The sequence below is a fragment of the Pundamilia nyererei genome, unplaced genomic scaffold, assembly GCF_000239375.1.
Source record: "Pundamilia nyererei isolate P.nyererei 1_Seehausen unplaced genomic scaffold, PunNye1.0 scaffold00018, whole genome shotgun sequence".
NCBI classification, from domain to species: Eukaryota; Metazoa; Chordata; class Actinopteri; order Cichliformes; family Cichlidae; genus Pundamilia; species Pundamilia nyererei.
Window position 1 is genome coordinate 2,346,883 of NW_005187419.1, and position 24,381 is coordinate 2,371,263.

The 24,381-nt window shown below is 39.8% G+C and overlaps 1 protein-coding gene across 1 annotated transcript in view; it reads left to right on the top strand.

The window, feature by feature from the left end:
- znf385c (zinc finger protein 385C) overlaps positions 1-19,065 on the top strand; it is a 56,116-nt gene extending 37,051 nt beyond the window's left edge. The window contains exons 4-9 of the mRNA XM_013909026.1: positions 4,980-5,199; positions 10,899-11,258; positions 11,416-11,603; positions 12,824-12,922; positions 13,448-13,537; positions 16,123-19,065. Coding sequence (XP_013764480.1) covers positions 4,980-5,199; positions 10,899-11,258; positions 11,416-11,603; positions 12,824-12,922; positions 13,448-13,537; positions 16,123-16,353 — 1,188 coding nt within the window. The 3' untranslated portion in view covers positions 16,354-19,065. The remainder of the gene's footprint in view (positions 1-4,979; positions 5,200-10,898; positions 11,259-11,415; positions 11,604-12,823; positions 12,923-13,447; positions 13,538-16,122) is intronic.
- Positions 19,066-24,381: the final 5,316 nt, after the last annotated feature.

Consider the following 24,381-nt stretch of genomic DNA (forward strand, 5'->3'; position numbering starts at 1 on the left):
ATGCCAGCATTGAATCCATCCAAGTTACATGGTTTATTAAAATAATCAAATTACAGCATTTACATTTATGTTAGAATACTTTTAATTAACTGCTTTAGCCCACTTACAATGAAAATGTAAAAAATCGTGTTCATGACCTGTGTAGTATGTTAACCCTATTGGAAGTAAAACTAACTTGAACTCCAATTTTGAAAACACAACTTTTTTTTTCATTTTTTGCTCTGACTTGTATTATGAGTCTGTGGTCTGGGAGAGAGTCCTGTAACTCTCTGTCTGCAAAATACAGTTTATAATGACCAATGTTGGGCAATTAATTATATAGTTACTTCTTCAAAAAAGTAACTGAGTTATGCAAACAAAGTTTTTTGCAGCTGTTTACCTAAAAATGCAGCCAAGGCAGTTTTTTAAATAAACATTTCAAAATATTTACAGAACAATCAGGTGTTCTGCATCAAATTTAATGCCACACAAATTATTTATGACACTCCAACACATAATTTCTGTCCACTATGAGATAAAGGAGAACATCCCAAGCCTGATACCTGCAGGCCTGACAACAGGAGATGTATCACTCCTGTAACACCTGTAACATTCAGCAGTCGCCTCATTGTTCTGACACACACAACAAAACTATTGACTACACTACACACTAACTACACAAGATTTGCGCTAAACGTCGCAAATCTCTCACATCTCAAAACACCGCAGTCACTCCTAAAACTTCCCTCTTCCTAAACATCTAAATGCCATATCACTTTTTGATTGGTCCACATAGTACATTTTTCCACCAATAGGAAAGGGTGGGAGGGGTTCGCTCACAGGCGGAGAGTGCTTTCAAGCGTTTTCCTTATAAAACACCGTTTTTACAGTTTCTTCCCGCAGTAAATATAAACAACAATAGTATTCAGGAAGAAAACCAAACATTGCATCTATTTTTTATCATAACTATGGTTTTACGTGTCCTATCAACACAATTTACAAACTGTTATAGTTTTTAAACACAATTTAAAAACTATAACAGTTTTTAAATTGTGGTATAGTCCACACTCTTTCCGTCAATTGTTCCGTCTGTCCTGCTCACATCTCCAATGGTTGTACATGTTGTCATTAACGTGGCTTCACTCCACATCAGCCACGCCGCTTTGCTAGCTAAAACACCGGTGTCGGCACATAAGGACGCTGTCATAGCCTGTCGACGTTGATTAGCTGCATATATATGAATGTGAAGAGCATCATTGGCTGGACTATGGGATAAGGTGGCATCGTTCTAATCCCATACTGGAGCAGCCAGTCACTCACTGAATAACACTGCAAAAGAGAATTGTTAACGTATTTATTTTAATTTCAATTCAGGTTAGATTTTTTTTTTGTGTGCAACACAGATTTTCTGTGCGCAGAGACCGTGCCAGCAGTGCACAATTGTGCACGTGCCGAAGCTTAGAGGGAACATTGGCTGCCTGTATTTATAAATTGACCCTATACTTGTAATTTAAGGAAATAATGAAAAGTTAATTCATCAATTTAATGAAATGGGGGAGCTATGCATTTGCTGAATTAAACAAACCAACTGGCAAAACAACTTCACTTGTTTGTCAGTTTCCTTTCCTACAAGAAAGTCATTATTGGATGAGACAATTTCGCAGTATTTCAGAGCTATGGGATGGGGCACTTTTCACACCCCCACAACATATGTCTGGCAGAATATAGCCTTGTGTTTCCTTTTATCGCAGCGATTTCTTAATCACGGGACATTTTTGAATCTCTTTGAAGAAACTGTATCTCCCTGTAGTCTCGCTGCTGGGGTGGTGAAAACCAAAGCTCATTTCACACCTTGTCCTTCAAGCCTCCACTGAGTCTCAGTTGGATGGAGAAGCAAATGGTGGAGGGCTCACCAGCAGAATTCGTCAAATCAAGCTGTGAAGCCAAGCACTGAAGCCTTTTCACTGCAAATCAGTCAGACAACGTGCTGAGGTATTTGAGTTCCTTTTACAGATCTTTTGACGGACACGTTATGGTGGCTACGCATACATGGTTAACGCTCTATAGTCCAACTTCTGTTGTTTACTGTAGGCTGGTAGTGGTTGTGTATGTGTGTGCCACTGACCTTATATCTCTGCCACGATACTGCATAAGCAGTAAACTTAATTATTGCTTATGGCAGTGACTCGCAATCAGTGGTAGAAATATCCCAGGGGGAGTTTTGTTGCCACAGGGTATATGCAAAGATTTGTTCAACTAATCCAACAAAATAAATAAATAAAATAAAAGTATAAAACTGAAATTATAATTTTAATTAAAGAACTGAGTGGACCTGAACAGGCTGGAGAACAAAAGTTACTGTTCATTAAAATTAATGAATAAGCAGTTGAAACAGACAGCCAAAAGGAATGCATAAATGAATAAACAAAAAAAGCATTGGTCAAAAAAAATTAATAAATGATTGAAAGTAGGACTAAAACCAAAGCAGTTCAAATTAAGAGGATGCATAAACAGTTCAAATATCTTGTTAAACAAAGATGTTAAATAGAATAGCAGGGAAAAATAGAGGTCAATGATGAAAACCGTCCACTGGAAATTATTGATTAACAGTTGATGGTATCCATGTAATTGCTAATCCAGCTAATCCAGGTAAAGATTTGTTTGGAAGAAATACGTAGCTAAGAATAACTGTAAAGACTTGAAATCTTTAAAAGTGATACATTGTTGAAAAAGCCAAACGTAATGGATAACTTTGAAAAACAAACACTCACCAGATGCTTTATTAGGTACAGCTTCCGAATACTGGGTTAGACCACATTTTGTCTCATAACTGCCTTTAATTCATCGTAGCACAGATTCAACAAGATGCTGTAAACATTCCTCAGAGATTTGGGCACATACTGACAGTTGCTGCAAATTTGTCAGCTACACATCCATGTTGGGAATCTCCTGTTCCCTCTCATCCCAAAGGTGCTCTGTTGGATTAAGATCTGGAAACTGAGGAGGCCGTTTGACATGGCGTGTTATCCTGCTCAAAGCAGCCATCAATAGATGGGAACGCTGTGGTCATTAAAAGGTCAGTATGATCAGCAAGAGGATTCATAGACATTTGCGTGTAAATAATGCACGACACCACCAGCAGAAGCCTAAGCCACTGATACAAGGCAGGACGCATCCATGTTTTCATATAGTTTATGCCAGTTCTGCCCCTGCCATCCAAATGTAGCAGCAGATATAGAGAGTCGCCAGACCAGGCGATATTTTTGTAATCTTCTATTATCCCATTTTGGTGAGCCCATGCAAAATGAAACCTCAGAAGTGACACCCAGTATGGTCTTCTGCTGTTATAGCTCATCTTCAAGGTTGAACATGATGTGCATTCGCTCATGCTGTTATGCTTTCTTTAGTTATCAGGAGTGTTATTTGAGTTACTGTTGCTTTCAAAGCAGTCTGTCCTTTCTAGTCTGACCTCTGGTATCCACAAGACATTTTTGCACCGAGAACTGCAGTTCTGACCATTCTTTGTAAACCCCACAGCTGGTTGTGTGGGAAAATGCCGGTAGATCAGCATTTTCGGAAATACAGCATGTCTGGGAACAACAACCTGGCCATGCCACTTTTGAAGTCACTTAAATCATTTTTTAACTGTCCTGATGCTCAATTTAAATTTTCTCCAGGTCATCTTAATCATGTCTACTTGTCTAAATGCACGGAGTTGCTGCCATGTTATTGGCTGAGATATTTGTGTTAACAAGCAAATGAAATTAAATGACCGGGAGTGTATATATCTTAGTTGGATTAATAATTAGCTTAAATCCAACTGAAATAACATTGCTTGTTCTGCTGGATGGAAAAACACTTTAACAATATCCACTTATATATGTTAATAACAGTTGGTGGCAAAGGGGTACTTGATTCCATCTGAGAGGCCTGTGGGATACATCAGATGAAAAAGGTTAGGAACTGCTGGCTTAGGACTAATCTATTGTTCATTCTCAGGTAATCGGTTAAATCAGCATTTTGATCCTATTGAAAAGGCCTTAATGAGATTACAAGTCTCATATCTTCTTGTTGCATGTATTTATTTCTCACTAAGGAGTCCTTCAGATAAATGTCAGCTCTCTTTTCATGCAAGTTGTTTAGTACCTGAGGATTTGCATGAGTTGTTTCTTCAGGAAGTGTTAAATTAGAAGCTTAAGAATAAACTTTGATGTGTTTGAGAAACAGCTGCATCATACCGTGCTACAAAAAAGTGTGTTTGGAAATGTTCGCATTTTTAAAAAAAATAGGTGTTTTTGTGATTTGTATTTAATTTGTGTAAATTCCAATTCATGTATGTTATTTGTGATTTTCTCTCATTATGGGTCTGAAATCTTCCCTTCTGTACCTACGTTCTATCCAGACTATGCTCTGAAGAGAATTTATCTTCTCTTTTAATGAGTGATCTCTTTATCGATTTCTTTTCTTTTCGTATGTATCCATGCTTACTCTGACAACAGGGGCTTTGTTCTGGGATTGAACCGAGGTCGTGAGAGTGATGCAAATGGGAAGGTAAATCCGCCCAGAGAGAAACTTGCGTGTTTATTGCTGCAGCGCAGTCAGTCAGAATGTGTTTTGAGTCTGATCTGTATTTGTGGGTTTGTGCGTGCTCACGAGCGCTCAGATGTGTGTGACATTAGCATGTACTGCCAGATGCGTCCAGGTTTTGCAGAGGCTGATTCTCACAGTGAGCATTTTTAGGCTAGTTGTAGAGATGGAATCCTCTCTCTTGTTGCATATTGCACATGCAATTATACCTCTGGCCTCCCAACGTGCCAGCACTGTTATCAGGTAGAAACAGACTCTACTCTTTGCCGCCCGCGTATGCCTGTGAGAGAGTGAATATTCCAGGCGTGCATTTTAACATTTATTGCACGCGAACTCCAGTCTTTCTAGCAGATTATTCATGAAGTAATTTCTGATTTTCCTTTTTTCCCTGTTTTTGTCTCATATTCCCACAGAACCAAGCAGAGGCCCACTATAAAGGTCACAAGCACGCGCGTAAACTCAAAGCCATGGAGGCCCAGAAAAACAGGCAGCGACGAGCTGGGGAGTCCTCATCCACAGGGCGAGAGCGAGACCGAGACAGAGACCGGGAACGAGAGCGGGACATAAGCAAGACATCTACATCTGAGGCAGCCCTTCCCACACTTATGGATACTTGCTTAGAGGAGGGAACAAGTAGGTATAGTGGCAGAAAGATGGGACGAAGGCATCTGCAAGAGTGTGCTATTTGTAACCGATCCTTCTCCAATCCTCTCCACCTTCTTGATATCACTCTATCACTCTTTGATTCCTCTAACTCCTCTTCTGCTCCATTGCATCTTTCTAAACCCCATCAACCAATCTGCTTCTCACATTATTGACAGTTTCCATCCCCCTCCATATCTTGGCCACCTTTATCCCTTTCTCTCAGCTCCAGTGTGTTACACTTTGAGATTATATCTTCTGTACACCTTATCCCTCATCCTCTTGGCCTCCTATCCCCACTATAAATTCAGACCTCTGAAATTGTAACTCACATTTTTTCCCCTAGAACTTTTCTGAACTGGTCCTCTGTCTTTGTGCCTTGTGATGGATGGAAGGCTCAGATGCTATGGGAATGGGGAAAAATCTGGGATAAAGAAATGCTGTGTAAATACAAGGGCAGACTGGGATCGATCAAAGCCTTACTGGGGTCATTTTTACCCCCTTTGCCTCGACTGCTTGACTTCACCTCAGTTACTCTATGCTCTCTTCTCTCAATCTCAGTTAGATGCAGAGGGTAGTTACAGAACCAGAATTGGTGTATCTGTGCAGCATGAAAAGAAAAACATATATTGCTGGTCCAGAATTGAGAGGGTTCCAGATTGTGGTGAGAGCATTCATTTAATGGGCTGTCAAATAGAAAATAAAGTTAGAAGACATCAAAGGCACTTATCTTCTTTTACAAAAAGTTCAAATGTTTTCACACTGGCAGTGTAAATATAGACATTTTAACTTGTGATAAAGGAATAGAAGTGCATTGGTTTTCTTTCAACAGAAAATGAATGTTGACTTTTTCTCACCGCACAGCTGCAACTTTACCTCAGAGAGCATGAATTGCTCCGGTGGCATTTTGACTGCAGAGTGAGCCCATTACCATCTCATGTTGCTCTTGTCTAGGTCCACACTTTTCATTTATCCATCACAGCTGATGGGAATGGAGAAGAGCCAGAGCACTTTTCCCCCCTCTGTCTTTTAGATTTTTACTTTCCTCCCCTAGAGAAGATCACTGTCTAGGCAGAAATTCAAAATACTCTTGGATGCTAGATGGAAAATCAGAGACGAGATATGAAGGTGCTGGGGTTGGAAAGAGACTTTTTCCACTTCATCCCATCTGACAGACATGTCCACATGCACATGAACACACATACACACACACTTTTTTTTTTTGCCTGGAGCACTTTTTGAGTCTCCTTCAGAAAGGAGAAAGTGGACAAAAGAGTAGAAGCCTGATAACGCTCTCATCAAATATCATTTTTAATATTCCGCTGTTGCAAAGGAGAGCTCTGAAAGAGGAATGCAACAGCAGAGACGAAATGAGATGATGAGTGGAAAATGAAAGATAAGATGAAATGAATGAAGAACACTGAGGGAAAAGGGAAAGAATACGAGAAAGAGAAAGAACATGGAGGAGGGGGTCAGTGAAGAGAGAAAGTACATAAGTCAATGCTAGTTTTTATGCTGTGAATAATTTTGCAGTTCTAAAGCAATTTTGTGAGGAGGAACACTCTTTAATAAGCCCAATTGTGTGATTGGCCTAATGTGAAATTGAAATGCAGCAGTGCGAGCCAGTGCTGGCATGCACCACAATGCCAAACTGTAATGGAATAGTGCTCCAAATTAACACTCTATGAAATGAGTTATATCTGCCATGAAAGTAAAGGCTGGTGAGGAGCTGTCTGAGGCTAATGCCCACATTGTGTGCCATCAGGAGCCAATAACACACCTGTCTGCTATTCTTAGCACTCTGGCTCCCTGGCTCAGAGTACGGTAAACAGATTTCTTCTCAACCCACAAGGTCAGCCTCCTCAGCCTCATTAGAAAATGCCTATATGCACATTTAGACACCGTAGACATTTACTACTCGTGCGCCACCTCTTGACATCAGCACTGGATGGGGTTCAAAGTGTATATTAAACACAAGATGTTTTCCAAGAAAATTTGGAGAATTGCCACCATGGAGTGGTGTGGGTAATTAAAGTTTAAGCCTTTTCACAGCACAAATAAGAGAACCAATAATAGCAGGACACATGCATTCATAACAGTATAGCAGGGTGAGACATAAATGCATGTTTCGGTAACCATCCCACAACATGTTGGTTTCTTTAAAGTCTGACCACCTCATCTAGTTGGTAATCATTGTAACCATGATGACAAAGGTCTTCTGAGGATAATGAAGTACTGCTTTTAACCCGAGCCACAGTGTTGTGATTTCATTGTGTAAATCTAGCCATAATTGTGTGAGTTCAGAAAACAGTGCAGTTAGGAAGGCAGTGGCAAACAATGTTATTCTGTAGAATGAACTTATATTTGTTGTTTAGAGGTGCAGTGACAAATGTTGTACAACTTTGCTTTCAAAAAGTGCTTTGAAATGTTGATTAAAAACAGAATGTCCCAGTCTTTTAAAAGCAAAAATATTAGATTTCATAAAAACAGCTGAAGTTTAGTCAGGAGCAATGAAAATTGAAAAAAAAAATATGTGTGATGCTAACAAAAGACGCCTTGTAGATCTTCACACAGCCATTTGTGTTAAGTAATGTGATTGCCTAATTCAAAAGAGCGCATCACAGAGAGGCTGAATCTTTCAAATGTAAAGATGGACAGGGATTCACCTCTGTGTGAAAGAGAGAGCTTGAATTTCAGTGAGGATTTCATTATCACATAACATTAAAAGATTCATAGAATCCATAGAAATCTCTTTATGCACAGATAAGGCCAAAAACATATCCAACTGGATCATGGCTTGAGGGCATTTCGAGCCAGTTTATCATTTACAAAACAAGTATTAAAAAGAAAAATGTATGAAAAACATATCTATAAACTCTTAGGAAAATGTATTTTGTCAAAATGTGGATTTCTTTTCATGACTTCAAATGATCAAAAGTGCTCTTCTTGCTTACAAAAATTTAAATTTCTTTCACTTTAAAACAAACTATCCTTTCTTGGAGGGAACCTCAACAGTCCATACATTCAGAAAGGACAGGGAGTTGTACAAAGGGCACTAATCGATGCTTATAAACCATGTCCTATCCTAACAAAGGGCAGCGACTGAGCAAGTGAAGAGAGCACCAGCCTGGTGCTAAGAGACAGAGAGCCGGCATCAATCATGACAAGCATCAATCACCTTTGGCTTTGATTGACTCCACTGTTGAACCCGTCTTTGCTGGGACTATGTCTGTCACCAGTAATGATGATTTAAAGGCAAGAGTTTTCCCCAGAGAAGTTGTTTATGCTCTGAAGCTGCCTTGAATCAGCACTTGCCTGCTAAATCAAGTGCTCGGCGCTTGTATGTGTAAGAGAATTTGTGTTTAATGACGCCAGTGTCCATATTTTTTTGTTATTTTGGCAGTGGTTAAAGTTCTCAGCGGATCAGTCTGCTGAATTGAGAGATCTAAAAGCTATTAAAACCTGTTTTAGTAAACTAGACTGTCAAAAGATTAACTATTTAATAGATTAAGTCCTATTCAGATTAAAGAAATATGATGATTACCTGCATATCAGTGATCCATAATTTGCTGCTCTGTAGTTCTGCTCCACAGAAGGCCTGCTAAGAGCCAGCCTTTGATCTGATATTTTGCTAGTTTTGGTCTCTGCTTATAATGTAAACAGTCAGAGGACAAATGGGACAAATGACAATGAGACACAAAAGGCATTTTTGGATGCGTGGCAAAGTCATGGCATTAATATAAGGAAATACTGCTCATCAAAATTGTTACAGGTACCATTTGGCACATCCACCTGTTATTAGATGCACATTGGACAGATTCACAGATTCTCTCATGGGGCTAACACAAAGATGCTAATTATAGTATGCTCTATTCCACACCTACAAACAGTCACCAATTAATCAATCATAAATTTCACTATGCTGTAGAAGGAACCTGGCACAAACCCACACAGGGAACATGCAAACTTCAGATAGAGACAAGATTCTTCAAACCTACATTAGTCTTGCTGTGAGAGGGTAATAATAACTACTGTCCCACCATGCCACCCCCTAGTCAAATCTGGATCTAAATATTTAATTTGTTAAATTCGACTTCTTCAGCATTTTATTCTTTAGGTGCCAGAAATCTAGTTAGTTTGTCTTAATAAATTACCATTATTTCAGCGCTAATGGTGGAAGAGTAAAGGTTTTCTTAGCTGTTGAAATGTAGTGTTTCTAAAAATGGAGATCTTACCCCTGCCGAAACTCAGCAGGGGTATTTGATATTCATCCAGCAGCACAGAGTGAGGTACCTCATGATCTAAATCCTTGGATTTTTGAGGGCTTTGATTCCCACCAACCTCCATGTCTTCCTCTGCTTAATCCACTGATCAGTATCACTCCCCTCTAGAGACTTCTCAGGTGGCCCAGTCTTTCACCAACACTCAGGATCATACCTGCCCCCACCCCCCTCGAGAGGAGCTCAGATCCCTCAAGGGTCACTCTCATTACACCAAGGGGACTGTCTAATCTTGCTTCTATATAGTTTCTTTTTCTTTAGTAGTAATGAGAAAGGAAGACCCTTATCTCCAATGATGAATTTACTCTGGGACGTAAAAAGGAAAAATCAATGGAGCGCAGTTGCACGGAGGGTGGTGTGTGTGTGTGTGTGTGTGTGTGTGAGAGAGAGAGAGAGAAAGAAAGAACGAACACTCTCCAAATGAAAATGGAGATATTCATTGAGCGTAGCACACAGTGCTCTGGGGTGAAGTGCGTGACTCCCTCGGGAGGGCCATGGGGTGAAGGGGAGACGTGTAATGGAACTCCAGTTACTTATGGGGCCAGCAGTCGATGGGTTTGTTTATTTTGACTAAGACTCCAGGTCCACTTGATATTTGAATGGAGAGGGAGAACGAAAAAGGGGAAAGAGAGAAAGAAGAATGGGAGGAGGCTGATGGCATTTACTTACCTAAGCCAAGTGTAATCCAGTCTGTTCCACATGATTTAAAACAAAAGCTGATACTATATCAGAGAATTCCTCAAGGCTACCACATGATAGGTTCTATTAACCTGGCTTTCATCACTTTATCATGAAAAAAATGTTTCTTTGAAGATTTTCATCTGGTGACTGTATATTCCTGTTCGTTGTATGTTAGGTTTTGTGCGCGTCTGATTGTTTTTCAGGCAGTATCGTGCTCTGTAGAGATTATATTAATTCTGATCAAACAGCTTGTAGTCAGCCCAGGAAATTATACTTTGCAAATGCAACTATTCATTACAAGTTTAACAAGTAATTACATTTCCACTTTTTAGGCTTCATAGGAGTATATGGGTAGGTTCTAACCAATTAGACCTCCAAATGTCACATACACTGTACTTTAGACATAGAGGAAGAAATAAACAAGGCATTAAAATTGAAATAAACTTCTATTTATTTGTTAAAGGGTGTCCACACAGTAATAGGCTACCAATGTCAATGAATTTCAGTGAATTATGTAGTAGTGATGTCAAGCAAAATAATAACTAGTGATGCAACATGTTCATGACGAACCATCAGTGATATTTGTTCTTTTTGGCCAATTGCTTCAAGCTAATGTGAACAAAAAACAATCTCTCCACTGAGCTCAGAGGGATTAAACTGTATTTGTTGAATACTGTTAAATAATAATAGTCAGCTATTGTTCTCTTTCCGTTCTTAATGTTTTTACAGGTCTTCAGTCTGATCTAGAATCAGCCAACCTGGAGGTGAAGCCCGAGGAGAATCCCAAGAGCTCGGTTATGCTGACACCTGTATCTGAGGTTTCTTCTATGGAGCTGGTCACTCTTTCCCCCCCTCAGATTTCGCCTTCTTCACAGCTCTCTGAGACAGCTTCAGACACCAGTGCCCCTGAAGTCCCAGACGCTGTGGGATCAACCAATGAGTCAGGCATTCGTGCCGACACATCGAGCACAAATGGGGTGCCTGGTACAGATGATGACAAAGACCCCAAGAAGAGCAAAGCTCACCTCCATTGTCCTGTTTGTAAAGTCACAGTAAACTCAATCTCCCAACTGGAAGCACATAACAGCGGTAAGAGCGTGATGTGTGACCTTGAGGCTTGCACTTTTTTTCTTGAAAACAGAAATGTTCTGAAATCTTTTTTCACATTTTCAACATTTGGTTCAGTGTTACCAAATTATATACTCACACTACAACATACCTGCCAACTCTCTGCTGTCTATACTAGGTACAAAGCACAAACTGATGCTGGAGGGTCACAGTGTTCTGCCACGACGCAGGGGCAAAGTGGTGGCAGCTCGTGCAGGCTGCAAGAGTAAGCGGCTGGGCAGCAAAGGCAGCATTGGAGTTCCCAGCAAGAACTTCCAGTGTGAAGTGTGTGAGATCTTTGTGAATTCTGAGACCCAACTGAGTCAGGTAAAATAATTACTAATGTATCATTTACACCTTGGTAGTCAAAGGAGGTACTGTTCACATCGCATAAGAGTTGGCATAAATAAAAAGAAACGTATTTAGCACGAGCACCACAAAGGGCATCACAGGTTTCTGCTGTTATGTAGGAGGGCAGGGGGACAAAATTCAAGATCTAACACTCTCAGACTTATTTATCCTTCTTGTGTGGTATAAAATGAAATATGAGGAGGGAAACATGGGCTTGGGAAAGTCCTGCAGGTTTCTCAATGCATACTAAGTGAGAATCTTGCTAACCTGGTAGGATTTTGTTCAAAAGGACATAAGAGTGCTATTGACTCTGCAGGGAAAAGCACTCTAGCCCAATCATGCCACTCGGATAAAATGTTGCATACTGTATAATTACTTCACATTCACAGACAGATGATGTGGCCACAGAATTAATTAGAAAACAAAAGTGTCTGCACACACAATTACCCCAGACACCGAGGGTTTAATATTGCATATTGAACTTAAATCACATTGCCCTGTAATGTCACAGTTATAAAAGCTAAAAAAAATGATGTGCATTAAAGTGATAAATATGAATAATGAGATTTTAAAGACATTACTCGATCCGGGAGACAATTTTAACGTCACCTTGATGGGGGAAATCTGCAAACTTAAATCAAAGCTGCTTCATTTACGGATGCATGAATCAAGCAATTGAAAGGAGGTTGTAAGTGCAGAATACATTCAAGCTGTTATTTTTACACAGATACCATCTGATGCTTTAACTAACTCCTCATTGAGCAATTATTTACCTCTCATTATTGCAAAAGCTTTCTCTATTTGCTCTGGTTATACCAACATCAAACCGGGCTGAGATTGAATTCCTCTGCGTTTGATGTTCATTTACTGCTACATCTGTGTCGTGGGACTGTATATGCTGGAGTGGAAAAGATGCAGGATATGTTGTCATGTGTCAGCACCCAGACTGCTTTAGCCTTAAATGCATTTCACCAGTCTTATATAAACCTCTATCCCATGAGGACGTACCCTTTAAGTACTGGAGACAGAGAAGGAGCGCGGCAGAGGTAGAAAGTAATGTGATGTAATTTCTCTTCACTTCAGTCGTACTCAATGCCTATCCATTATTAATTCAGCAGATAACACTTGAAGTTGTTCCACTGTGGTACAACAGATTCTTGTTAGCTTGCTAATGGTATTTCCGCTGGTCTCAGCAGCACATGAATAGCAGAAGGCACAAGGATAGGCTGGCCGGAAAACCGCCCAAACCCAAATTTACCCCCCACAGCAAGAGCCAGCCAAGCTCCAGCTTAGCGGTAAGTCTCAGCATAAAGACACAGGCAAACAAAACACTGTCATGCAAATATGCACACATACACACACTCAAGGAAAACAAACAAAGCATAATTGCCTTTTCTTACAGCAGATATGCTTGGATGTTCTTCCCAAAACTGGAATAATTTCAGTCTAGCTTGTAAACTAATGCATTTTTAAACAACAGTTTTAATTTTTCTCTGTAACAGTTAACTGATTTGACCCAGGCCCAGACAAACATTCAATGAAAACTGCAAACACGCAGATCACTTTACACAGGGTTCACTCAGGGACTTCAGTGTTTTGGTGAGGCAGCATGCTTGTGTGCCTGCAACTGTCATAGAGGTTAAGCACACTTTTGTACTCAGTAAGTCCCCTACCCCTGAGACAGGTCTAAAATAGTCCCCACTGACCAGCTCTGACAACAGCAGCCTGAATCAGCACTCCAGATTAATCATTTCTCTGCTCCTGTCATGTATACACCTCCCCATCTCTCCTTCTCCTCATCCCCCTCCTCCATCCTACAGAACGTGAGATGGAGTGGCTATGCAGGCGTGGCTGTGTCTGCCATGAAGAAAGCATTCAGCCAGTACAACCTCACCTCCCTCTCCTCGCAGGTCAGTGGCAGGAGAGCCTGAGACTGGGGTTGGATTGGAAGGCGAGACTTGCAGCTGGCTGAACTTTAGGCCTGGCCATGGGCAGGGGATTTAGCAGATCTCACAGAAGTCATGTTTGCATTAAAGGGATTGTTCTGATTTTTTATTTTTTTTTTTAGATTTGTTTCCATGGTTTACATGAGGTGCTACTTTTTTAACTAGCTAATGGTGATACCAATATAGCAGATGCCACTAAATAATATGGCTCCCCATGTGGCCAGTGCTATATAGCTATATTGGGCTTATCCAGGTATCTTCAAAGTTAACCCTGTGTTTTCGCTATTGCTCCTTATTCACAGGATAATATCACTATGGCAACGTATGCTTTTTGGTTATTTCATTTCATCGATTACAGCGTTCCTTATCGCCAAGACTCATTAATATTGCAGTAATTGTAGCCATCATTGGCCCTGCGACAGACTGGCGACCTGTCCAGGGTGTACCTCTCGCCCTATGACAGCTGGGATAGGCTCCAGTGCCCCCCGCGACCCTGAAAAGGATAAGCGGAAGCGAATGGATGGAGCACGATCTTATGCTACATTTCACTGTGTGTTATACTTGTATAACTATGCATGTGACAAATAATAAAGAACCTAGAACCTAGAACCTAGAACCTAGGATGGATGGATGTAGCCATCATACCAAAATGATGGATGAAGCATGATCTGAAATTAAAGTGATTAAAGTTGGTATCATGACAGAGACTTAAATGTTTCTTATCTTGAGACTATTTCAGGTTTTTCTTTTTTAATTGCCTACAATTTATGCAACATCTTGTGTAAATTTCTAAATTTATTTATGATCAGTTTTATTTGCATTTTCTAAATATTACATTCTTACTTCTTTAAAAATTGTTTTAAACTATTTTTTTGTATTTAAATGTGTAAATGATTTCTCATTCAAGCTATATCATGGCCAGTGATTAAAGCAATTGACCATTGATTAAGAAAAAAAATAAATCAGAACTATCCCTTTAATATTGGAGAGCTTTAGCGTTACAGCCTCCAGCTTAACCCTTGTCCTGATGAAAAAGGCTGAAGTGCATCCATGCTGTGGTCCTAGATTTCAGCTGTTGTGTACAGATCTATGGAAGTTAGGCACCTCTGAATAATTTAATATTTTGCTGATTTTCAAAATGAAAATAAGTAAAAAAGCAACAACAAAAACCCCCCTCTGCAAAAACACATTAAAAATGAGCATTTTTCAATCTTTAACGCACTGTTATTATTATTTTATTTTGAACATACTTGTGCAGATGTCTCTGAACTTCAACTGACTCTGAAGCAGGTCAAAAATGTCCTTTCAGACTTTAATAAACTCTGTGATTCATCAAAATTCACAACCTGGGGACTGCTATGAAGTAAAAAAAAAAAAAAAAAGTGAAGCAAATACAGGGACTGTAAAGCGATGTCAGAGCACTTCCAGCTTGCAAGTTTTCTTGTCTGAAATGTAAATTTTAAAAATGACAGTTGAGGAGAACTTTGGATCTGACGGGAAGAAGAAAACATTCAGATAAATCTTAGGCATAGCAAAACCCTGCAAATGGCTGTAAAGGAGCTGCAGGAAGATTTAGCTGACACATAAATGGCAGTGCACACTGCAGTGTGCAGCAGTCATGAATAAAAGGACCTACATATAGGAGTCAAAAAAACAAAACCTCACCTACACCCATATCACAAAGTTCATTATTTAAAGTATGAAAAGCAACATCTGGATAAGCCAGAGGTTGTTTTTTGGATGTGCTGTAGACAGATAAGGGAAAAGAGGGGCCCTTATGCCGCAATTACCCAAGGATGTCTTTGGAAGGGTAAATAAAGGAGCAGCATTTGATGAAATACTAAAAGCAATGCCAAGGCTTAAGAACAAGGATGGAAATATTCTGCTTTGAGGTTTTGTGACAGCCAGTGGCACAAGCCATGGATAAACAGAAGAAAATATTCCATAAAATGTCAGAAGATTCTGGCTACAAATCTAATACAGTCTGCCAAGAGAGCAAAACTGAAAGACGCTGGCCTTTTCATTAGGACAATAATCCAAAATGTACTTCAAAATCTACCGTGACTACCTAAAGAAATTCAACTTAAAGCTTCTGAAATGGGAATTACCATTCCCTGACTTGAATATCATAGAAAATCAGTGGGATCCTAAACATGCGTTGCATATTGCAAGGACCGAGGAAGTTATGATAAGTGCCAAAGGTTGTTACTAAGTAATGACGTATAAAGGTTACTGCACCGCTGCACATGCAGATTGCACAGTCTATTAATTTTTAGCTTAATAACATGAACAGTGCTTAAACTTTGAAAACATTTTTAATGTTGGCTGTTTTTGCAGTGTTATTACAAAATATGGATTTTAACTAGAGGTGCCTAATGAATCAAGCCATCAGGAATCCAGGTCTGTTAGTAAGAACATGTACTACTCTGCTGCAGCTCTGTGTGGAAAAAGGGCCATGGCTTTGGGAGACATGTTTGTCCAGTAAACGTGTTCTGTCCTCACTGTGTTCTTCTCTCACTTCTTGCCATTCCCCTTCCTGTTTTCTCCAGACCAAACTGGCCTTGCAGAAGCAGCTGACCAAGAGTTTGACAACTGGCTTCCTGCCCAGCCCCCTCACTCCGCCAACTCTGTGCACAGTGGCAACTAACCCACTGGCGTTGCGCCACCCAGTGGGTACAACCACCTTCATCCAGACCCCATTCCTGGGCCCTGCACTGTTCAGGCCTGCTCCGGGGCCCCTGCGGGCCACACACACACCTATCATTTTCTCCCCCTACTAAAGACTTGACCCACCTCCCATTTGAGCTCCACCCCTGTCCCTTTACCAAATCCAAGGCCCTCCTTAAGTGTGACCCATACAACAAAGGCCACACGCAAACTATGCAGCCTGCCTGACTTAAAATGGAAAGCGTGCACAACTTCAAACTCTCGAAAGGCCATTATGCCTAAGAGCTGTTCTTAAAAAAGGCCAAGATCCCCCATCATGCCTTCTTTCTGCTCCTCTTAAAATTACCCAAGGAGCAGGACAGGCCTCCAGACAGTGACTGGTGAACTGAGGCCGCTTTTATAGCCATTTCATGGGTCAACGTGGTTTGAATTATGAATATTATTGTGTAATTTATTAGAGAACAAATATAGACAAGTCTAGATGTATGTTTAGTGTGGTTGCCACAAAATAAGGTCCCTTTACTTGATGCTCTTATAAAAGATTTTTAACGTATTGGTTTGGAGGTTTGATGAAAGGTCATCGTAGGTCATTAAAGCAGCTGATCCCAATCCAGATGGTTGCACGTGCCACTCTCAATGATCAGCGTCTTCAGCGAAGTCGCTTAAAGGATCAACTGAGGTCAAATGCTGAGGTTACGTTGCAGTTGGGATACGGCAATTGTTAAAGCAACTGTCTGGAGAATTACCTCCACTTAACTTTGAGCTTTTATGAAGGATAAAAGTGACTGCTATTTGTGGATAGAGTGTGAATCAATAACTACATACAGTATACTCATGTGTTAAAACCTCATTAACAACATTTTGCACCTCCAGCCCTCAACCAAATACTGTTTTCCCAGCCCTTGACTCTTACGAATAAAACACGTCTCTCTTTTTCTTTCTGAGTCACAGCCACAGTCATAGCCCTCCAGATTTCTTTCCGTTCCCGTATCCCCAGGATTAAGCAGTCATTACAGTCCAGAAAAGGTCAACCTGTCAACTTGACTTTCTTTCAATTTGCAAATCTGTCTTCAGAATGATTTTTGCCCCAGTGCATCATTCACGCAATGCAACTTGTACATTATGTTCTTGCCAAGCTGGCGGCATGACAACATTTCTGCTGCTATGGATGTCTTATATTGCAAAACGCCATAGTTTCTTTCCCCTCGTGACTGCTGTTCTTCTTTTCCTCCACCCCGCTTTCGTCACCTCGCTGTTGCCCTTGATTTTCTCTGGCGTTATCTCAGCATGAGATGATGAGCAGCAGGGAAAGCAACCCCCCTCCCCCTCCTCCCTCCCCCGGTCACAAGCACAACATCGCACACATAATGAAAACACAATGGATAACTTGAAGACTTGATGGGATTTCAGAGCTTGATAAAAAGTTTGGATGACAGTAGGTGGGGAGGCTGCTCAACCAGTATTTGATTGACATCTTCTTGCAGTGTCTGCACACACACGTGGGCGGGAACAAAGCACAGTGCCATGGCAACCACATTAAAAGCACCTTAAAACTAATTTACCTAAAAAGCAATGGAAATTGTGTTTATATTAAGCTTTTTTTTGTGTATGTTCTATGATCCCATGTCAATTTCAGTGATAATTTTTTTGGGAAAAAAAAACAATCAGGTGAGAGCGATCACATTATGGTTTATTAAGGACTATGATAAGTCTCACATTTAAAGCAATACATTCAATATGTTTATGTTTATGATGTGTTTCCAGTGTATCAATGGCTTTATCTATTCTCTACTGTAAACACCTGTAACGATGTATTATGTATTCCAACACAGCCAAGGGCCAACTCTGATATGTCAGCGAAGAGTCATTTGAAATAATGGGTTGTCCCGGTGCTGCCCTTGATGCTTGATGCTCATGGTCAGTCTCCACATGTTGTGACTGTGGGCTGAGCCGTTCCATTTATAGCTGCTCTTGCGCTGCAGAGAGGGTGCTTCAGCGCCATATGACATTGCTGTTTCACTCTTTAGTGGAGCAGAAGACCCTTTGTATGACTTCCACTGAGCAAAACATTGCCGTCATAGTGAAGTGTTTTGGATAAGTGTCACAAGTGCAACATCAAATGTCATATTGCTGTTTATGCTAGTGTGCCGTCTCCCCCTCCCACCCTGAATATCTGTTGACATTCACCCTTCCTTACGCCAAAATGGACTCTTGACAAGATCTCACGAGGACTCGGAGCGCACACACAAGTCATCCTTCCCTCGGTGCTCATACCAAATCATGTTCTCTTAAATTACAGTAATGGAGCAAATCCTATGCATTTCCCATTGTGCTACACGTGTAGTTGTGTGTGACACAGCAGTGCCATCTGTCGTGAAAACCCTATAACTGCCATGTACTACTAGAGCTTGTGATCCAATGTACGTTTGTGTTGAAGGATCCCCCAAGCCTTTTTTTGGACAGGCAAAGCCACCGGGTCTCCCTCGCCATACTAATATGATTCTCCCCAGTCGCACTACTCAGTGAACCAGCCAGCCTTTAATCTTCACTGTATGTTTGTTTGTTTCTCTCGCTCAGTGGGAACTCTGACCTAAAGAAGTGAAACATTTTCTTAATATAAAGAATCTAGAGAAGGCAAATTATATGTAGAAATCCTAGAGTAACTATAGAGATTTTACCAGAGTTGCTATCGTTATCTGTATCATAAAGAATTGCTATCATATAAGAGAGTAGATTGTGTTACCGTAGGCTCACACAGGGAAAGAACAAATGCTTTGCTTTATATTTTGTTTTTTGTTTACATGGTTTTTGCCGAAATGGGTTTTTTTTTTAAAGTACAAGAGAATATTTAAACAAATTTTTTCAGTGTGTTTTTTTTTCTCCTTGTTGACAATGACTTAATTAATAATGTAATTTTAAGGCCTTTTCAGATCCTAATGTCACATTAGCCAGGCCTTCTCAGGGGTGACAGGTTGAGCAACTGCTAACATGACCATCCATTCAGGGTATCCCTCCAAAGCTCTAGAGAGCAGGAAACACTGTACAAATGGATGGATTGACAAAAAACAAAATAAAAAAATCTTACAGTGCTGTACATTAGAGAGAAAGGGGTGGATTTTGGAAAATAAAGATTTTAGAACTTTGTGTGTATGTTTTTTAGTGTTTATGGAATAATATCTGTGTGTGTGTGTGTATGCCTCTGTGTGTCTTGGATAAAAATGAAAAACAGACGCATCCCAGAAGGCAGAACTTTAAATCAGACTGATATTTGAGCAAAAACAATATGTGTGTGGGTGGGCGAAGAAAAAAATGGCAGAAAACTCAGGAAGATGGTTGCTAATGATTAAACGGTGACAACACAAATGCTTAGAATTCTGAAGATCAATATTTCACTTACAGTTACATTCCATACAGTTGAAAGACGCTTCAGATGTTAACAAAACACCACTCCTTTTAAACACTCTGCCAACTGAAATAAAAGGTGCAGGTTTTCTGGCTTTTCAGAAAGTGTGCAACACCCTCACAGCATCTGCTCATGTGGTATCCCACAGCTACCAGCTTCTATCCATTTCAGGAACAACTTCTTACAGCTAGACCGGTGACACAAAGTATAGGTGGGAAAGCAAATGGAAACAGTTTACAGCTACTGTGTCTGGGCACTGCTGCATTTGTGGCACACAGAGGAGCGATAGAGTAATATACCTGAGTGGCTGATATGGTTTAGAGACAAACTAATCTTCTTTATCTTCAGATGAGTCTCCACAGATGGCCAAAATAATACATTGTATTACCTCCAGCAGTTGCGAAAGATTTAATGCCAAACAATGAGTCCTCCTGGATTGTGGAACAGCAGATCACTGCTCTTCCACATTTAATATGTATTTGCCAAAATGAGACACTGTTGCCTGTCTGTGCTGTTCTTATTGAAGCCAGCTTTGAAATACCGAAACCAAGCAAAGGAGCATCTGGTCTGGACTCCTCGCGTGAGAGTCGATAATCGTGCATTTAGCTCGGTTTGGTCTGTATTAATTTCCCAGTTTCTTTAATGTTTTATTTCATGAGAAGCCCTTCAATTGTATATTGATGTTTCCCTTTACGCCTCAAGCCAACATGTCAGCCCTTCCTTTGTGGAAACAGCAGATAAGCACAACATTAAGCTGGCCACCTCCTGCCGTGCCAATCAAAGAAAAACCATTGGAGCCTGGCACTTACTAGAGCTCAGTGATATGGCAGAAGGATGCGATGACCTTGCTAAGCTGTGACACTGGTGTGTCTGCCATATTGATCCATTATCTTATCTGACTGCTCTCCAAGGAGAGAGTGACACTCTTGTCTCCTGCTGCGGTCAAACACTGCTCCTTCAGTCAAGAGTCAAGCTACACTGCTTCTGTGTGTGTGCGTGCATGTGTGTGTTTATGTAGTTTTGTTGGATTTTTAATAATTTATAAGATGAACATTTTCTGTAAGATTGGCCTTAATATTCTTTCCATGAACAATTATACACGTATCTATATTATTTTAAATAAAAATGAAGATAAATATAAAATTTCACATAGTTTAACCTGGTTTTCTTGTTTTATTTTGGATTTTTTTTTTTTTTTAATTTACATCCTTTACAGCAAATAACTTTTTTAGATTGTATTACTGCTACAACAATATAATATAGTTTTAAAGACAGGAAATGTGACTTCACACACATTTAAGATGAGAAATTACACTATCGTCACTAGTCAGAATGTAACACAGAAAAACAGCATATTAATAAATAATAATAAATAATATTAATAAACAACAGATAATCCTGATTATATTCAAAACACTGGGATGCTGTTGTGCTGTAAAATAGAAGCATCAATAGTGCCGTATTGATGCCGCTGTTTGTGGTACAAAAAAACAAACAAATGGAGACTAGAGTTTGTTAAGCAGTGGAGTAAATCAATTTGTTCTTCAGCTTCCACTTTACTTTATTGATGATAAATGGTCTTTCTATTGACTGGCGAGACGTTTTGTCCGCTTGTTCCCAAGTGTTCGCCAGATGTGTCAAACACTTCCAACAGACTCACTGAATGCACATAAACACATCGTGGTTTAGGACAAAATACGAAAAACAACCTAGATCTTGTCTTTGCGAGGTTCAAAACGCCTTCAGCCTGACTTATTAAGATGAACTTACCCTGTGCTTTCAGGACAAATGCTCTGTCTCACAAGCTCGTGGGCAGTCAGCACAACAACTAGCATGCGACACGACTGATGGCTTAAAAGCAGCTGATATTTACAGCTAGAAGAAGGTCAGTAGCTCAGAGAATAAAGGTGGCACTGATACATAAACTGCTCGTGTTTACCGCTGTGTGGAATTGTTTTGTTACCCTGGTGTTTCGTGATGGTGAAAATGAAAAGAGCATCAGTGCGGCAGCTTCCATAGTGGAAGTGTTTTTTTTGTTTTTCCTTTGAAAAGACGACGAAATTTAAAATGTTATCTATTTTATGGGTCCCCGTGAGAGCTGGATGCTCAACCGCAACCATGAATCACACTGTCATGCATCAGTAAAAGAGTCAATGGTATTGCATTGCCTTGTTGCCCCGTGACTGTGACTAGCAAGTAAAAATCTTCCCTTTTGAGGGTAGTGTTGTCAAAAGGAGGAAGAACATTCATAAATCATCCAAGCAAGTGACAAATCAATCCTTCCACAGTGAATGTTTTAGAATTTGTGTTGTTAAAATCTTTTTTTCTCTCCCTTTTTCTGGCTTTTATGCGGGTCAATACAGCCACTGAGCTATTACACAGAGAGCCTTTGACAAGAAAACATATTGGCATTTTACAGAAATCTCTTCCTCGCTTTTTGAGCTCAGGGGCATGAAAATTAACACCATTGTGTACTGTCATCGCCCAAATGTATGGTACAATCACTGAACCATTTTGAGTGCAGTAACATTACTGCACTGGATCAATTCTAGGCCATTAAAAAGAACATGATTGAAATGAGATGGTACATGATAACACCCTCAGGGGGAAACTAAGGTGAGTGTAATATAATTTCTTAAATGTTCCACTTGAGGTTTTCTCATTATCTTGCATTAACCTTTCCAGTCAACATGCCTGTTTGGAGCCGGCAGATCATTTCCTTTGCTGAAATTTCCAGACCCTGTCTAACTGACATTGTTTCTGCTAAAACTTCTAAACAACAGATGAATGGAACAAAATTAATTCATGTTCCAGTAACACTTTTTATCTTTAACTTGTTTTAGCTGTAAAATTGCAGATCAAAATCCACTGTATGTTGGTTTTGGTGAAATGTTAGGGCAATGAACCAGTAGTCATTATTGTCCATGCTGCCCAGCATGGACACTAGTAAATTAAAATATTGTTCCTGGATGGGGGTCAGACTTAATTGGACAACTGACCTACAAGCAGTTTCCTGACCTTCATGACAAATGAAAGAGACATAATGTTTTCAGTTGAGTCACAGTGTTGAATTTTTATTTTATCATTTTCATTGTAATTTTAAAAATGATGCCCAAAGAGAAATCAGTGCAATTAGGCTGGAAAAAAAAAAGCTATCAGAGAGGTGAATGCACTGCCCGGCTCAGATACACAAACAGACCAGAGAGACCACAGGAGGACACTAAAGTGCATTGTGACAGAATTATTTCCACAGGCAAGAGGACCAAATTTGACTTTTCCGGAAAGCATCTAAAAGACTTTGTAGAGTTCTGGGAAAAAAAAATCTTTGGACAATAAGAAAACAATAAGAATTTGTATTACAATGGAAAGAGAAAAATATGAAGACGGAGAGAAACAGCTGATGATCCAAGGCATACGCCATTATCATTCAATTTGAGGCAATGTATGCTGGCAACGTTATATATGGCTGCCAATAGAACCACTTCACTAATGATGTTATCGCTAATAAATGGCACAGGATGAATCCTGAAGTCTACACACCTATACTCTTTATCCAGATTTGGCCAAATGCTTAAAACTGATCAGTGTTTCATGAAGCAAATGGATAGTGACCCAAAGTGAAATGCAAATGCAGCCCAAGAGTTTCTCAAGGTGAAGAAATGGAATACTTTTTAGTAGCTCAGTCAGTCAGTCCCAACAGAGCTTGATTTTTGGTTAATAGATGGAAAACTGAATACAAAAAGACCCATAAACAAGCACAACTAAAGGTGGCTGCAGTAAAGGCCTGGCAGAGCCTCTCAAAGGAGAAAACACAGCGTTTATCTACATGGGTTTAAGACTTTAGGTAGTCACTGACTGCCAAAGATTTTCATCCAAGTATTAAAAACAATTCTTATATCTAAAATTATGTTAGTGTGGCCAATTAAAAATTTCTCCAACTTCTAAAAATCTGTACATCAATCACATTGGTTGTTTGATTTAACACCCGCTTATGTTGTGTACTGAGGCAAAATTACAAGTTCAAAACTCATGGACTTAACCGGAAACCCTCCCATGAAACACAGAGTGGAATTTATTGATTTACATCGGCAGAAAACTTTGTGCCTCACATAGACAAAAACTGCCTTTAAAAAACAATGTCTGTCTTCAGTAAACAAAAGTGTTTGCTACGTAGTTTTTGGTTATAGGCTAAAGTGCAAATCCTGTCTCAATCTATTCACATAGTTCAGAACATAACTGCAGAAAATCAATTGCTGCTTTTTGTTTTTATTGTGCTGGACAAACTTGACTCTATGATGTGGATTCCAGTATGTCCAGATGTAAATAGATCCTAGTGTGATGTTAAAAAAAAGTGTATGTTTCTGTTCTGTGTACTGTTTGTTTGTATATGTGTTTTTGCTGTTACAACCAAATTTCAATTAAAGGATTATTCTATTTTATTCTACAGTTCCTTACGGTGACCACTGGAGGGCACCAAATTCTCCTATTTCAGTGTGTATGTTTCAATCAAGGACTGCACAGTCACTGATTTCAATGGTACGTTGGTCTATGTAGGCAGTGTTGGGAAGTTTACTTTTAAAATGTATTCCATTACAGAATACAGAATACATGCCCCAAAATGTATTCTGTAACGTATTCCGTTACGTTACTCAATGACAGTAACGTATTCTGAATACTTTGGATTACTTAATATATTATCATGCTTTTTACAACGTGAATGTACTATTGCTGTGTGATT